This window comes from Nycticebus coucang, chromosome 3 (genome assembly GCF_027406575.1).
Source record: "Nycticebus coucang isolate mNycCou1 chromosome 3, mNycCou1.pri, whole genome shotgun sequence".
Lineage (NCBI taxonomy): Eukaryota > Metazoa > Chordata > Mammalia > Primates > Lorisidae > Nycticebus > Nycticebus coucang.
Window position 1 is genome coordinate 126,149,444 of NC_069782.1, and position 17,534 is coordinate 126,166,977.

At 41.6% G+C, this 17,534-nt stretch overlaps 1 protein-coding gene across 3 annotated transcripts in view; it reads left to right on the forward strand.

The window, feature by feature from the left end:
- The window catches only part of LCOR (ligand dependent nuclear receptor corepressor), a 156,774-nt gene extending 141,533 nt beyond the window's left edge, over positions 1 to 15,241 (forward strand). For all 3 annotated transcript variants that reach the window (XM_053583643.1, XM_053583644.1, XM_053583642.1), the window contains exon 7: positions 248 to 15,241. In XM_053583643.1, coding sequence (XP_053439618.1) covers positions 248 to 4,586 — 4,339 coding nt within the window. In that variant the 3' untranslated portion in view covers positions 4,587 to 15,241. The remainder of the gene's footprint in view (positions 1 to 247) is intronic.
- Positions 15,242 to 17,534: the final 2,293 nt, after the last annotated feature.

A 17,534-nucleotide genomic window follows, 5' to 3' on the forward strand; every position in this document is an offset into this window, starting at 1 on the left:
AGATAAAAATGATTTTTGAATAATCATTTAAAAGTATGAAGGATATTGTCACTAAAAATTGAGAATATAGTAGGTTGGCATTATATTTTAATTAGATAGATACTTCTTATTTGTTGAATAAAAAGTATATGTGCAGGCTTAGAAGCAGTTTTAGCTAGAGAATGAAAATATCTGGTGAATTTTATAATGTAAAAATGGTTCTTGGAAAATGACCCAACTAATTTCTTCTTTCTCTTTGTCTGTCTAGTGAGAACTCAACAGAGGCAATAGCAGTAGATTCCAACAATCAGTCGAAATCCCCTCTGGAGAAGTTTATGGTTAAACTGTGCACTCATCATCAAAAGCAGTTCATTCGTGTTCTGAACGACCTGTATACTGAATCTCAGCCTGGCCCTGAAGACCTGCGGCCTTTCGATTCTGAAGCAATGGATGTGTCCACCTGCAATGCTGGCTGTGCCCAGATAAGCACCAAACATAAGGAAAAAGATGTTCTGTGTCTTGATATGAATTCTCCTACTTCTGTAGATTTGTTTGTAGACTCATCAGGCTCTCACAGCCCTCTACACTTGACAGAGCAGACCCTAAAGGAGCCTCCTCCTGAGACAAACTCCGTAGATCAAAGAGAGAATACCTTGACTATTGTCCAGAAAGACTCCTCTGAACGTCCACCCACTAAACCTAATTCTGGCAGTTCAGTGGATAGTTCTACCCTGGGATACCTCACTGCATCGAATTCTTGCTCACTAAACTTCCATCATGTCTCTAAAAGCTTGGCGGTACAAACCCCTGGACAGGAGCAAGACACAAATGCGAAAATAGGTGAAGATGGTAAAGACCGTGGGCAGAGTTCAACTTTAGTAGCAAGTCTAAGTACAGTGAAAGTGACAGCTGAGAATAGTGGGGAGAACAATGGCTGTATTGTTTCTCAAAGAAATTCATTCAAAGCTTTATCAGAAGAGGCTTGGGACTCAGGGCTTATAGGGAACTCACCTAGAACTGCTGACAAAGAGAATTCTTTACAGTGTAGCTCAAAAACACCTTTGTGTCAGGACTCAGAGGCAAATGAACAAGATGCAAGGCCAAAGCAAGAGAACTATCTTCACCCACTAGGAAAAAATCAGGTAGGTTATCATTTACATCCTAGCGATAAGGGCCAGTTTGATCATTCCAAAGACGGTTGGTTAGCACCTAGCCCTGTGCCAGCTATACACAAAACATCTAATGGACACTCACGAACCAAGATGATATCAAACTCCATTAAGACAGCTCGGAAAAGTAAAAGGGCATCAGGATTGAGGATAAATGATTATGATAACCAGTGTGATGTTGTTTATATCAGTCAACCAATAACAGAATGCCACTTTGAGAATCAAAGATCAATACTATCTTCTCGGAAAACAGCCAGAAAAAGTACTCGAGGATACTTTTTCAATGGTGACTGTTGTGAGCTGCCAACTGTTCGCACATTGGCCAGAAATTTACACTCCCAGGAAAAAGCTAGCTGCTCAACATTGGCATCAGAGGCAGTGGTTATTCCCAAGGAGACCCTTCCAATTTCAGCCCCTAGACATACGGTAGATGTGCAGCTACCCAGTGAAGACAACCCTGAAGAACCTAGTAAGGAAACAACCTCCTTCAAGGAAGGAGGCAGAGATGTTTCGTCTGGAAAAGAATTTCAAGAGCCTGAGGTTTGCCCTATTATTAATAAACCGAGTCCAAGCAGCTCCCCTAGGTCAAAGGAAACAGTAGCCTCTGGCCTGGTGTGGCCTGTCCCTGCTCACGTTCCTGAAGAGGATATGCCAGAAGGCAGTTCCACAGTGTCACCTCCCATAGTAAGTGGGATGTCTTCTCCTGAACAAGACCAACAACCAGTTGCATTGCTGGATACAGAGAAGATGAGTGTACCCCAAGACTGTCACCTGGTTCCCTCTACTGAAAGCATTTCTGGTGAAGGCAGTGAAAATATCATTTTTGGACCTCATTCTTCTCCTGAAACAGTCAATAGAGAAGAAAATCCTCTGTGCTCAGAAAATCAAAGTCCCCCAGTGGTCTTGGAACCTCCCATGAGTCTAGAAAAGGCTGAGGATGACCAAAGCATCAGTACCAAGGCTGAGACTTCAGATACTCAGGAGCTAGATACCAACCTGCTCGTGAAGGAAAGCAACACTTTTACCAATGAAAACCCTCATGAAATTGAGGAAAATGAGGCAGCAAGTCATACAGGAAGATTAGAAGGAGAAGACAGTGATGTAAAATGTCTATCAGAAAAAGACATATGTGATCCACACATTGACCCCTCTGAAGAGAATTTGGACAAGAAGAAAAAAGGTAAAAAATTCCCTGAGGCCTCTGATAGGTGTCTCAGAAGTCAGCTTTTAGATTCTTCCTCTGTTGAGAGGTACCTAAAAAATCAAAGTTCAGATTCCTTCTCTGCTTGTCCTGAGCTCAAGGTTTCCAAAAATCCTGGTGCAAAACGATCTAAAAAAGAAGGGCAGCCTGGTGGAACAACACTTGAGGACTGTCCAATGGATAGTTTCCATACAGAAGTTCTGGAGGACTCTGAAAACCCAGATGTCAATGAACATACTTCGGAGAGGGATGTTGAGCAGGAGGGCAAAGGAGGCAGTATCATCACCAGGCAAACCCTGAAAAACCTTCTGGGAAAAGAAGTCAAAGGGGAAGAAGGAGAGATTTTCCCCAGCAGTGACCCTGAAACCACAGTTGGCCAGCCACTGCCTGGAGAGAGACTGGAAATCTATGTTCAATCTAAGATAGATGAGAAAAATGCTCATGTCCCCTCAGAAAGTCTTCCTTGTGAGAGGGATCCAGAAGAATCAAAAGAGAAGCCAAGGCACATTCCTGCACAGGCTGAGGAGGAGGCAGTTGTGAGCGAGGCAGACAGGGAGAGCACCCAGCACAAAGGTGATGACAGCGACACCCCATCCAGCTCACTTGAGTTGTCAAATAGTGGAAGTGGTGATGGTGCTGAGCCACCTAAATTGGTACCAAGGCCTAAAAGATTGACCCCTTCAACCTACAACCTCAGACATGCTCATTATCTGGACCCCTTGGATCCTGTGAAAGTGACTTCAGAAAAGGAAGCTGCACAAGTAAACCCAATGCCAAAGGAAAATGAAGCCCCAGAGAATGGTGATCTCCCAGATGAGGATGACGTTGACACAGTGGTAGACGAAAAACCAAAGTTTGTGGAATGGTGTGCTGAGGAGGAGAACCAAGAGCTTATTGCCAACTTCAATGCCCAGTACATGAAAGTTCAGAAGGGCTGGATCCAGTTAGAGAAAGAAGTACAGCCAACACCAAGAGCAAGGAGTAAGTCAGATAAACTGAAGGAGATTTGGAAAAGCAAGAAAAGATCACGAAAATGTAGGGGTTCATTGGAGGTTCAAAAGTTTTCTCCTGTTCAGATGCTATTTATGACAAACTTTAAATTATCTAATGTTTGTAAATGGTTCTTAGAGACAACTGAAACCCGGTCTCTAGTAATTGTAAAGAAGCTCAATACTCGTCTTCCAGGAGACATTCCTCCTGCCAAGCATCCACTTCAGAAATACCCTCCTTCCAGCCTATATCCCAGTTCACTGCAGGCTGAACGCTTGAAAAAGCACTTGAAGAAATTTCCTGGAGCTACTCCTGCTAGAAATAATTGGAAAACACAAAAGCTCTGGGCTAAATTTCGAGAGAATCCTGACCATGTGGAGCCAGAGGATAGCAGTGAGGTCTGTCTCAGCCCTAATTCTGAAGACAGCATAGAGGAAGTCAAGGAGGATAGAAACAGCCATCCTCCCACAAACCTGCCCACTCCAGCCAGTACCCGGATTCTTAGAAAATACTCCAATATTCGAGGAAAGCTCAGAGCCCAGCAGCGTATGATCAAGAATGAGAAAATGGAAAGCCCGTTTGGTTTGGCTGTGGAAAGTAAACAGAGTCGTAAGAGCGTGTGCATCAACCCTCTGATGTCACCCAAGCTTGCCCTGCAAGTGGATGCACATGGGTTTCCTGTTAAGCCCAAGAATACTGAAGGACTGAAGGGAAGGAAAGGGAAACAGTTGTCTGAAATCTTGCCTAAAACAGAAGTTCAGAATAAACGCAAGAGAACAGAAAGTAGTACCCCTCAGGACATTAAGGATAAGGGGCCTACCATGAGAGCAAGCAAAGAAAAGCATGTTGATGGGGCCACCAAAACACCTGCTGCGAAGAGGCCTTCTGCAAGGGACAGAATTAGCCACCCGCCCAAAAAGATGTCTTTGAAAGAGAATAAAGTGAAGGTCCCTAAAAAGTCCCCTGGGAAGAGCTGCCTTTCCTCCCGGAAAGAAAAAGAAAATACAAACAAAAGAACTACCCAGCCCGCCACCTCAGAAACACTGACAAAACCTGCAAAGCAAAAGGGGGCAAGTGAATCCTCTTCAAGGCCCCAGAAAGCTAAGAACAGGAAGCAGAGCAGTGGAAAGACTCGGGCTAGATCCTTGACAAAAACCCCAGAGAGGAGTGCAGCCCAGAGAAAGCGAAAGCTAAAGGCAAAGCTGGACTCCTCCCACAGCAAACGGAGGAGACTCGATGCAAAGTGATTGGAGGGATGGTAGCCAAGAGGAAAACTATTCTAGAAGTAACCTTTATTTTGCATTAACTAAATCTGCTTTTATAAGCTTATCAAGCCTTTCAGATCTACAATTAGTGGAGAACACCACAATTTGAGATATCAGAAAATGTGTCTCAGATGGAGAAAGGAACTTGCAGAGTCCTTCTCTGAAGCTGAGTAAGGGAAGTTATATATTCTGGTTGTTCCTTGGGTTTTAAACTTGGAACCAAGCAGTTTTCATTTTTAAAAGTACAGTGCCTTATTTATCCTTTTTTGTTTTTAAATTTACAAAAGCTAAAAAGCTGATCTATGTGATTAAAGGCTTGTATTTTATACTTGATGCACAAGCACTTGTACTGTAGCCGAGAAGACCACCATCATGCACATAAAAGGAGCTTTTCAGCAGCCACCTGTAGCATCTGTCCATGAACAGATGCTCCTCTTTGCAAACCCCAGCAGTGAACTTCCCTCTCTGTCTTGTTTGTTTAAATATTTGAAAGCTAAACCAAATCATTATGGTATGCGGAGAATGCAGATAAATAATTATTATAAAAGATTAATATTTCTGTTATCCCCCCTTTTAAAAAATCATAGCCATTGTTGCTCATTCCCCTCACCTTTGACTTTTTGTCATTTGAGAACATGTACTCTAAATTATGTGCCCATGGGACAAAAGGTATATCACAAGTGTTAATTTTAGTTTATGACCTCTAAAAATGATCTGCATCCCCAACTGTATTACTAATTCTCACCACCTTTGTCATTTTTGGCCTTGCAAGCTTGCTAGTCTTCTAACAAGGTTTCTATCCTACTTTGGGGGAAAAAAAAATCTAGGATTAATTTTTTCATCTTATAGCTGTAATTTGATGGTTAAAGTGAAAGTGACTATTCTTCCATATTCAAAGAAAGCCAAAATGTTATGTCTAGTAATAGGAAAGTTTAAGTGTCTGTGTGCACATGCGTTTGGGTGCATTTGCATTTGGTTATCAGCCACAAATGTCTCCCAATCCAGACTTTTTTTTTCTTTTTTCCGCAATCCATGTTTTACAGTAAAATGCTTTCTTCTCCATGCAGTGTGTGAGGATATCCGCAAGCTGAGTAATTAGCATAGTACAGATAGTTTAAAAGAAGCCCGGTGTCTCTATGAGCATTCCCAGTACCACTTTGGCACCAGACTTAGAAAGGTCTAAGCAGCACAGTGTTATGTAAAGATCAGAGCAGCCTTGCAGGTGGAAGGAGTAGCTCTAGCATCTCATAGGGAGCCCACCTACCCGGCACGCAGAACTGATGTTCAGCTGATAGACTGATATGCTGTAACAAGTACGTGCATTGATTAGTGCCATCCCAGTAGTTAAATGCTTGTAGTATCCTTCCCATATCATGTCAAGCTCTGTCCCATGGCTCAGAAGTGAGAACTACAATATTTGTAAATAATGTTGTTTGCCTTTCCTGGGTAAAGCCTGAGACAGGCACGTTGGCTTTAACTTAGTGCCTATGATGTTGCTCCTTTATAACATGGTGTGTACTTGAGATTCCATTGGGCCATTCTGCAAAAAAAGACTTGTTTGTTAAAGCCTTACCCAGCTTCTTTAACCTGTTCTGTTCCAAAATCAGTTTGTATGGACAGCTGTTGCCCTGTCTTTCCTATTAAAAATTTGTCCATTTAGGTTGTTTCAGATCTCTATAGATAAACCCAGATGGACTTTTTTTGTGCAAATCATGATAAAACAGGCCTTCTACCCATTCTGTTAACTGTTTGCTATATAATGGAAACTTCTGATGATTGATGATTGGATAGGACTGGAGAAAAGCATTTGATTGATGAAAAATTTAGAATTGTTCTGAATTTCATCAATAGTGAAGCTTACTATCTTGAATTAAGCCCTGAATTTTTTTAATGTCTCCTCTATATCCCATGAGGCTTTTTTTTTTGTTTGTTTGTTTGTTTTTTTAACCTCCTCTTTTTAATGTCTTTGACTTTGGCTATTCAAGAGCTACCTATCTTAATGAAACTGCTGAGTGTGTATGTTGGCAACCCTTTCTCAGCATTAAGTTGCACAAAAGCATTAATATGTTTCGAGTAGGTGCATTTAATCTTTAAAAATGCTTTTATATATAGTTGTCACTGGATATTGTTTTTGTGGTGACTTAAACAGCTGATGTTTGCCAATGTCAGATGTGCTGATACCTGTACATATAAGGTGCCTCCTTGGCTGCATGTAGACTTGTAAGGTGCTTGGAGTAGGTTAGGGAGAGGTATAAGATAGTAAGTGGGTGGAACTTTCCCAGTTCCAAGTTTATAACTCATTCCATTACTTTCCTAAGTCCTTTTCATTTTTAAAAGCTTATTTCAAGATAATTGCCTTCTCTTCAGTTCTAGGCTGCATATGAGAAAAGGTACCTGTTTGTTATGTATTTATTTTATACACCTAACAATGCAATGGATCATCTTCAAAATCAACTTATGCTTTACAATAGTGACATTTAAATAGACTGAGATTCTACATAATTAGGACACTTAAAAGCTTAGAATTGTTTTGACATTTGTTGAACCTCGTTTTTGCTGATTTAGTTAATTTTGCTGATAGAAGATAGAAAACAGAAACAAAACTTGAGGGCCAACTCTGAAAGGCCCTTTACACCTACAACAGATGTTAGCAAAGGAGTTTCTCCAAATTCAGGCTTGGGTCAAGTCTCCCTTCATTTTTCTTCCCTTGCAAAGAACTCCTTCCTGGAGCCATCATCAATTATGGCTTACCACCAGAAGCAAAAGCAGTCTATCCCACATTCCAATTCCAAATCAGAAAGCAATTCTGCTCTGGGCCCTACACTCAGTGAAGTGACTGTCCCAGTGTTGGAGCTGGAGTCGGTGACCAGAAGACACTGGTATTCCCTCTGTGTTTCAGGGGAGCTAGAAGATGCCTGGGAAGCAATCAGTGAAGTGCTGTCACAGCTCCCCCAGGGGTGGGCCCTCTTCAGGAGACCCATGTTCTATCCTAGCAGGCTCCGTGGGTGTACAATGCCAACACGGAGACCACTCCCTCATTTGGGGTTTGAAGCCTTACCTCTAGCACTTCCTCAGATGGGTAGCAGTCTTGCAGTGCAGCAGGAATGCCACACACTTCTGCTCCTGAGGCTTCTTCTGTAGGAATGTTATTCAAGTCCCTTAATCAGCAGTTGCTAGCCCCTTGGATTCTTTATTGAAGACTTTCCTGTAGTCTTCAGCTGTGGGTTTCACACCTCATTGTTTCTATAGTATGGGTAAAAGAGGTGCACTTAGTCACCCCTTCATATATGTGGTGCTTTCTAATGGGATCCTCTATGCATCACATACTGTGCAGGCAAGTTTATCACTGTTGAGACAGGCCACGATAAAAGGCATCACTTCAAGTCAGTTACTTTGTATTGAGGTTTAGCCTCTTTCCTGCCTTGTGATGATTCTGTGGTGAGAGCAGAAGTTGTCACTCTCATTTATGGTCAGTGTTCTTATTGATCAGTGAACCTACAAGCCAATTAAGAAAAGATAACACACTCTGATGCAAGCTGGAGATGCTACAGTGTTCCCATCAGTAAGTCCGGGTTTTGTCACAACACTCAGGACTGGGCTGGAATGTCCAAGGTGCTGGCCAGTGGCCCAGGGAACCACACCAACTCCTTTTGGTTTTAGGTCAGCCTGTACAGGCTCCCTTTTGGCTTCCAGATGATCTGTCAAGGGGCTGCAAACTGTGGGCTGATCGTTTGTTTGTGTAAATAAAATTTTATTGAAACATAGCCACACCCATTTGCTTATGTATCGTCTATGGCTGCTTTACCCCAAGGGCAGAGATGAGTAGTTGCAACAGAAACCGTGTGGCCCACAAAGCCTAAAATATTTACTGTCTGGACCTTTCAAAAAACTCTTCTGCCCCCTTTTCATAATATTCCTTTTCAGGAATAAATTCCCCCCCGAATTTTCTTCCCCGTTCTTCTGCCTCTTTTGTTAAGTTCTGTCCTCCTCTTGCCTTCCCCTTCCTCTTTGTCTAAATTTTTTTTTTTACATTTCCTCTTTGCTACAAAGGAGACATGTTATACTTAAGTACCACATAGACTGCCATCCCTTACGCTTGAGCTATCTTAGCATTACATCTTCCTTAGAATCACCCATCACAGTAGCCAGACTGACGCCTGGAGCTCAGACTTCTGAAGTTATGCGGCTAGGCCTCTCACTCACTTGGTTTTGATCAGAACTGACTCTGGCTTCACTTCTTTACTACTAAAGTAAAACAAGACTTTTTTTCTGTTAAAATTAGCTGAGACTACTTTGATTGGACTTCTAGTTCTTTGAACATCACATTTAGATGTGGGTGGAAAATGTTTTTTCACAGAATGGAAACAAAGTCTGATCACAAATCCAAACCATTGTTTGTTCTTGTATGATAGTTTTGGTTGGCTTTTAGGAAAATAAAAGTATGTTGACACTGATATCTTTTCAGTCATACACTTTCAAAATAATTTTATATAAGGTAAGTCAACAAATAAAAAAAGGCTTTTGAAGTGCTTTAGGAAGAATGATTTTAAATATTAGAACATGTTAAAACCTGAATGTGACTGAAAAGTTCTGGATTATATCTTTGGATCAAATCCAGTTAACTTCCAAAGTATTAAACTTCTCCTTGACCCCAAAACTCAAGGAAAAGTCTCTATGCTATTTTTCAAAATGAAGTTGAATGTCATGTCAGTGAAAAAAATGTTGTCGGTGGTCTCAAAACACTGATGGTTCCATTTGTTTTGAAGCAGATAATTATCATTTTGAATTCTTAGCTATTTTTATGTCTTAATATGGCTTGATAGCCACTGAAATACTGGAAATTTTTTAAATATGAAATTGTGTCTATGTATCAGTAAGTATTCTTCCCATACTTGTTCTCAAATCCTTTTTAGAGGAAAAAAATAAAAATATTTAAAATAAGCAGAATTATGGGAAGTCTTGTGAGACAGCCTTCAATATCATTCATCCCTTGAAATATCCTAGCAGTCCTATACTCTGCGATGGAAAGATTGGAAGACTTAAATATCCAACCTCTTTCCTTCTTTTAGAAATAATACTTGAGCAGAAACTCAGAGCTGTGCTGTCCTCAGGCCCTGGGACCCACCCTGGGAGCTTTATGGATGATATCCTTACTCAGGCTTTTGCCCCTGGGATTGAACCAAAGTCAGTCAGTTCCTTCCTTTACCACCTCTCTGTCTGATCGTTCTTTTCTCAGAGCCTTTGTGGTGGACACTCAGAGCTCTGGAGACATCCTTTGTTCCATCCTTCAGAGTGGCAGTTGTACATTTGTGCTGCCTGACATTCACAAACGCAGGAGCTATCTCACGTGATTCAGACCATTCCATGTAACATGGGTGCTCAGTATGCAAGTCTTATGAAAGTATAGATTGCCTATTTAAAGAAAAAGAACCAGATACTCATGGTATTATAATATGTCAGGCATAGGACAAATGGATTTAACCTTTCTTGAAAGTGTTATGCTAAACAGATAACAGAGACCGTACAGGGTATGTGGTCCACTTTGCAAGAAATATGTACTATCTGACCCTTCAAGAAAAGGTTTACTGATCCTCACACTAGTCATTCAAGATCAAATTGTGTGGACAATTAGGCACAAAATTTTTATTCACGTAGTCCAGCATTGCAAGAATTCTAGGTTTTAGGATATCTCGCTTGTTCATCTCAGTATACAGCTCCTGTTGGACATTATTTCTGAATAATACTTGGGCATTTGAAAAAAGGAATACCTCCGTTTGCTGATTGACCTTGTTGATGAGTTGTGGAACATATGATCATACCTAACAGCTTACATGGTTACAACTAAAAGTACAAAGTCTTTTAAACTAGAAGCGTAGTCATCGTCATTTTTATGAATCATAATGAACTTGACTGGTAGTTCACACAGCAGTGCTGAACACACAATTTACTAACAAACTTAAAACCTAGAATAGTGCCTCTCCCTAAAAGCACAGGTTGTGTTAAGTTTTATCCCAATTCTTTGATTTCTCTTTCGTATCTAATATATTTGCAAGTTTCTCTTTCTCTCTCAGCTCTCGTCATTGCTTGTAAACATAAATGGCTAGCCTTTGCTTGTTTGAACCTCAAATCCAGTCCACATATTCTCTAAACACACCGGCATGGCAGTGGCATCTTGTCGGCACCAGCAACTCTAGATTGAACAAACTCAGGACTCCTCATTTCTAGGAGCCCTCTTTGCTACCTTGCCCTGACTCTTCCCTTTCCCGCTTCTGCACCAGCCTCTGTCCAGGAGGCATCTTCTCTAGGATGGCCCCCTTCATCCAAGCGCTTCCCAGAACACATACATGTCACATTTGAAGCATTATTTTTCTTCCAAATTCTCTATTTTCCTTCTAGTATTTAGCCCTTGGATCCAAATGCTATTCAATTAATCAGCTTTTTCTCACCCTTGTTTTCTATAATCTGCCCCTTATATTTGTCTTGTAGCTAAAGCTGCAATATCTGAGAGTTTGTGGGAAAGAGACTATACAAACAACATTTGCATAATTTTGTATATTTGTACCACACAGGTAGGGATTATTTTTAGAGCTGCTATAGCTTAAGGTTATTGATTTCACTGGTGTTTTCTGCATTCTAAATAGTTCTCAGAGACTGTGTTAGTGTCTGTGGTTTTTAACACATACAGTGTATATATAATATTTATACACACCACTGTGGAATTTATTTCACTGTGTAAATAGGGATATAGTCCTGTTCAAATGCTTCTGTAGAAAGTATTTATTTTAATAAGAAAATTAACTGTCAAAAGGGCTTTCTAAAAAAATGTTCTTTCTAGCCACCCGTACTTCCCCAGCTACCATGTTTAGCCAGTCAGCTCCCAAACAGCACAGTTAAGGCAAAAGGATATGGCCTTGAAACCTTGCTTTCTTGGGCAGATGTGTAAGTGCATCTTCCCACTGTCACCCCATCCCACGACAAGGTGGGAGTCCCACAAGAGGAATGGCTGTGCTAGGCATGGCATCAGGGCTCGCCTCACGCAGCCCATTTCTTGCATGCAGTTGGAACATTCAGCTGTACACTCTACCAATCCGTGCAGGGAAATGAGCCTTAGTTGTAGCTCCCAAGGAAATCCAAACCCATCCTTTGGGATATGGAGAAACCACTGGTTGCCTAAAGAAAGTATTAAGGTGTATGTCTAGTCTCTTCCTTTGGGAAAGACTCTTCACACCCATTAACCATGGGAGGTAAAAATGTTACCTTCCATACCTTGATATTCATGAGCACCTCAGCTCTCTCTGCCTCCTTCTCCCTTTTGTCCGCCCTCCCTGTCTCAGCAAGCATCTGTGCAGATGCGGGCCAGTGTCCCTGTAACTGATGGTTACAGAACAAGACCATCTGTTCTAGAATGTGATCAGCTTTACTTCTCAGCAGTCCTGGCCTGCAGTTGAGAGCACCCCTAGGTGGAATGGAACCAGTGCTCTCTGATCATGCTCCTCCTCCCTGGGTACCCCTAGCTGAGTCACGTTCCTCCTTGTGCTTGGCTGGCTGGAAAACGGCAAATCCGGGTCTGCAGCAAACTTTAGCTTTGGAACTAGACTCTCGAAGGGGTTCTTGTCATTCATTAGAACCATAATTTGCATATTTCCTATGGCCTCCCTTTGTTTTTTCTAAACAAATGATGAGGACACTTGAAGAGTAATGCTGGAGAATGTTTTTCTAAGGTATTTGTAAGCAAATCTGATTTTAAGAGAAAATGTGAATGGGTAACTAGATGCCAGGGAATTTAGCACTGAACTAGACAGTCAAAACTTTTTTTAACTTTGCAGAAGAAATAAATTTTGCTCTCATCTAAATATTCACAAGAAGTAATGTAAATAGTTTTCTAAAAATATTTATTACATGTGCTGTATACAGATTCATGTTCTGAGCGATGTTGGTTTGCATTGTAGTATTGTAGAAGAATATATTTTAAGCAGTGCACTTCTTTCATAACACAGTTCACACATGGGGAAAAAACAAAAACCAGCAGGTTGAGAGCTGTTTGGGGCATTTGATCTGTAATGTTACATCAAATCTAAGCTTTAACTGCCCCCTCTTCTCATCTGGTTATGTTATATATTTCATATATATATGTATGTGTATATATATATATATATATATATATACACACACACACAGATATAAACTTGTCAGTGGTCAGTACCCAGATCTGCAGAGCAGATTTCCAGGTGTTCTTTCTGATACGTTGCCCATAAGCAATAAGATCCTAGATGATTGCATTTATTCTGGGGCCCGCATTGGCCCTTGTCTCAGAGGATAGGGTGGGGGTAGAACAGCTCTTGCTAAGACCTCTTGCCTTTGCTGGAGAGGTTGCTGTACTTGAATTTTTGCTTCTGTTTGTCTGCACGCTTCTTCATGTCATAGAACTCTAGCAATGGAGGTGAAATCTGACACATCAAAATTTGGGATATAGATTAAAAACAGCAATTTCCCATGAATTGGTAGGGTTTCCATAATCCAGTTGAGGCAAAGCTCATTTGGCTATAGAGTAAATTCTAAAAACTTTACATGAGAAATTTAAGTGAGCTAAGTGTAGAGGTTCATGCCTGTAATCCTAGCACGCTAGGAGGCTGAGGCAAGAACATGGCTTGAGCTCAGAAATCGAGACCAGCTGAACAAAACCAAGGCTCCGTAACTACTAAAAATAGAAAAAATTAGCCAGGCATTATGTTGGGCACTTGTAGTCCCAGCTACTCAGGCAGCTGAGGCAGGAGGATCACTTGAGCCCAGGTGTTTGAGGTTGCAGTGAGCTACAAGGATGATAGCACCACTGCATTCTACGCGGGGCAGCAGAGCAAGACTCTATCTCAAAAATAAACAACAATTTTTTAAAGAAAGAAATTCAAGTGGCCAATTAAATGCCCTTTGGCTATTTTGATTTATCTTTAAAAGCTAAGTTCTTTCCTATAAGCCTCCCATGTGTCTGGGCTTAAAATATCTAAAGCCCTTTCGTGTCTGGGGCTAACCCATTTAGGTCAGTACAAAGATGACAGTCACTCTTCCATTTCTTTCAGCGTGTCTAGTTCAACAGATTGCTAAAGCTGTTTAGCAGCCTCTCCTTGTGACCGTCCTAAACTTTGTGAAAAAGAAATACCCCACACCCAGATAACCATTAATAGAAGTAATGTAGTTTTTTAGACTTTTGGAATATGTCTTCTCTTTTGTATTTATGATGGTGTTTGGAATTTTTCACTAGTGATTTTTTAGGTGGAAGTGGGTGCATTGGGATAAAACTTTCCACTGCTGAGCCAGAAAGCAAGCAGGAGGAAAGAAATTGACCTATATTGTATCATTGGGGAGGTGACTACTTCTTAGGGTGGGGGGAGGGGCATTGTAGATTATGTGGGGGTAAAATAGAATTCTGGCCTGAGGCTCCCTAAATCCTTGTATTAAAAAATCCCCTTACTAGCCTCATTTAATCTCAATATAAGCCTGCTGTTTACCCTCAGGGAACAAGTAGTTTTCAAAATTGAGCTCCTCCAAGGTCATTGGCCAATGCCTGTGTGCAAGCATTGGTCATCTTTGTGAACTCATGGCATTATTTTCTCATACGATATTAAGAAATTCAACCCCAACCTGTATGAAAAGCACAGCCCAAGGTCCTAATTTAGGCTAGAGTTAATGCCTTTGAGGGGCCAGGGGGACATAGGAGGCCCATGCAATTTAACTAAAGCTCAGGTGCCATGTTGGATTTTTATTCTTTTTTAGGCCAGGACCCTTCTGAATAAGTTTAGGACAGGGGCTGCTGATCCAGCTGTGGATTCAGGGAGCTCTAACATGAATCTCTACCGTTCCTTTAAAGGTCTTTCTGGTTCCTTCCAGTGTCGTCATTGCCGAGGTCAATCTTGTAGTTGTTCAGATGTGCTCCTTTTTGCTGTCTTGTGAGTCTTAGCTAGTGATCCAGATGCCCAGTACGGGCCTCCGTAGGCCCTGGCCCCTTCCTGGTACCAGGTATGTGCTCCTGGTCTGCATAAAGATGGTCTTTCCAAAAGCAGTGAAATGAGAAATTCTGCAGAAGGTAACCAGGAAGATCAGTGTGTATCCCTGGGGCCTGGATCTCCACTATGTTAGTGAGTGTAGGAATGTACTATGTCTTTAATGGATGAAAATTCAATGTATGCTGTGAATTTGTTGGTTTGAAACATTGAAAAATTTTCATTAGACAATGTTTACATACCTCACCTGAAGAACCTTTGAGAGTGTATATATTAAATTTAAAGATATATTAAGTTGCTTTAAAACAGTATGTACAGCTATAAAAGTTGGAGTTATTTTAACTTTAAATATGTACTAAGTCTCTTAAATATTGAAATCTTGTAGACTATTTGTGCTTCTGTGTTTTACTTTCCTATTAGGCCATGTAGGAAACTGTGTTATTGTTATTGATAAAGGGGCCCTCACTGAAATCCAAGCTTGGAAGGATTTCCTGTGTTGTTTCAGATTCTCTTGTTTGGTTTTGAGGGATGGGATGTGGAGCCAGAGGATGTGTGGGAGGGGTTTCTCTAACATTGATACCTATTCCATGAGCTTTTTCAAGGCGCTTATTTTATTGCAGCGTATTAAACTTCTTTGATATTAAAGTGTGTGTGTGTGTAATCACTGGAGAGGGTACAGAATGCACTGGAGTCAAATATTCACCTCTGCAGCCTACACAAAGTTGTTGAGTTGCCAGAAGGAACCAAAAAGCAATACTTTTGTCTCTGTCTTTGTCTCTGTTGGGGCTTAATGAAACATTATTGTTTGCTAATCTAAATCATAAATCATTTTGCAAATTATGCCTAAATTCAGGGAAAAGAAAACAATGGGGTACTACTTGGGCTTCCCATGGCAGGGTTGGAAAGCTACCCATTTTTCAGCGGAGTAGGGAGCCGTGCAATTAAAGCTGCTGACCTCACCACCAGGCCAGGCCCACCCTAGCTCTCTGTACTTCCTGCTGGAGTGTGGCATAAAAAACCCTTCCATTTGCTAGCCTGTGACTTGTTTCATTACATTCTTTCAACTCTGTTTGAGGAGGGTCAATCTAAGGCTCCAGTGGACCAGTGATTCCTGTGGAGTGAGGTGTGATTTCACTGACAAGCTGGTCTGACCATCGCTGTACAGAGAACTACATCACACAGCTGGCCGTCAGGCTACCCTCTGAACTGGAGTCTAGAAGGTCACCTTGTTTCAAATTAGGAGTTTTCGTTGTTAAGATAGACCTCTTTTCCTCCAGTGTACCTCCTATAGTAAAATAACTACAATACTGACCCAGGAAGTGTGCTGCAGGCTGTCCGGAAAATATCCAGCCATTGTTAATACTAGTTTTTATATGACGTGGACAGCCTGTGTACGTATACAGTAGAACCGCCATACTTGATCACCTCCCTACACTGATACCTCCTTAGGTAATTTGCATAGACCAGATAAGCACCACATGTACACTACATGTACTTACCAGTACAGTAGGCCTGCTTCCTTATGTTGACCATCTCCGTATGTTGACTAATTTGTTCAGTCCCTTGGATGGTCAATTTACAGGGGTTCTACTGTGGGCTTTTGTTGGGGTTTTGTTTGTTTTGCTGTTTCTCTTTGCTGAGGATTTCCTTTTTTACAGTTAAGTTTGCCACTGATTTTACTTTAACTCAAAAGTTGCAAACTGGTGGCCCACAGATGTTTATCACAGTGTTAAAAAAAAAAAAAACTTTAAAACTGTGAGGTCTTTGTACATTAAAAAAGATGAACCTCTGACAAAATTAGCTCCTGGTAAGAATCAGCTGGCACTCAGATTGGAAAACGTGCCCTTCAGGCCACCATAGTGCCTGTGTCAGTTCCCATGTGTCCGTTTTTCTTTACTGTCAGGGAATCTGTCTCTGGACCTGCTGCTTAGCTGAAAGGGGCAATCCAGTGATGGGCAAGGAGGGTGTGTGCCTACCTGACTGACTTAGGTAATGCACTGACCACTCCTGACCTTTGGGCTTACAAAACTATTTGAACCCATTTTATCTCTTGCACTCTGTTCATTACATTTCTTCCATAATCTCTAACTGAAGGGACTAAAGTTATACCATTGGCTTTTTTCAAGGTGACCCATATGGTGTGGCCAGTGTGATCATTGCCATGGCCAGTTTTCCAGTGGGAAATCAGTCCATGTCGGCATCAGGGGAGGGTCAGTCAGGTCCCTTTAATACTATGGACCTTGCCCAGCCTGTCTGTCAAGACCTTGCCTCACCCAGTCATGCAGTTCCTGCATCCTCCAAAACAGATTGCAATTTACCACTCTGAAATAGTGATAGAACCACTATAGAAGTATGTTTCACTCCTGTCTCCATTGATGCCTAAAAACCACTGTCCTAGAGACAGGAAAGTAAAACTTGACCTCTGAGAGGCCACACACTTTTCTAATCTGTTGCCCTGGTGCTCTGGCACCCATATTGCCAGGTTCAATATGGATGTGGCTTTGCGTACAAGCTTACAGAATGTTGGTATCACGGCAGACACTTGAAAGAAGGAAGAGCAGCCTGCCCAGCTCTGCCTCACACTGAGATCCCAGGAAGCTGTGCCTTGCCAGGCCCCAGAGCCCACTTCCTGCTTCAGGAGGAACAGAGGGGCCTCCTCTGCCACTTTGGAAAGAGCAGAGTTCCAGGGCTGACATCCCATATGTACAGCTTCTTAGACCCATCCCTGACTTGTGGCCAGTGTGTTGTCAACCCAGAAGCCCTTGCATCCTGGGAGGGAAGATGCTGGCTCACCTTTGGTGGAGAAAAAGACCAACAAGACAGGTTCTGAGTGAATCAATGTCATGTTCACATGGAAGACAACAGACAATATTAACATATTCTAAAACCACACTTCTAGGGAAAGGGCAGGTGTAGCTCCCTCACGAGCCTGTTC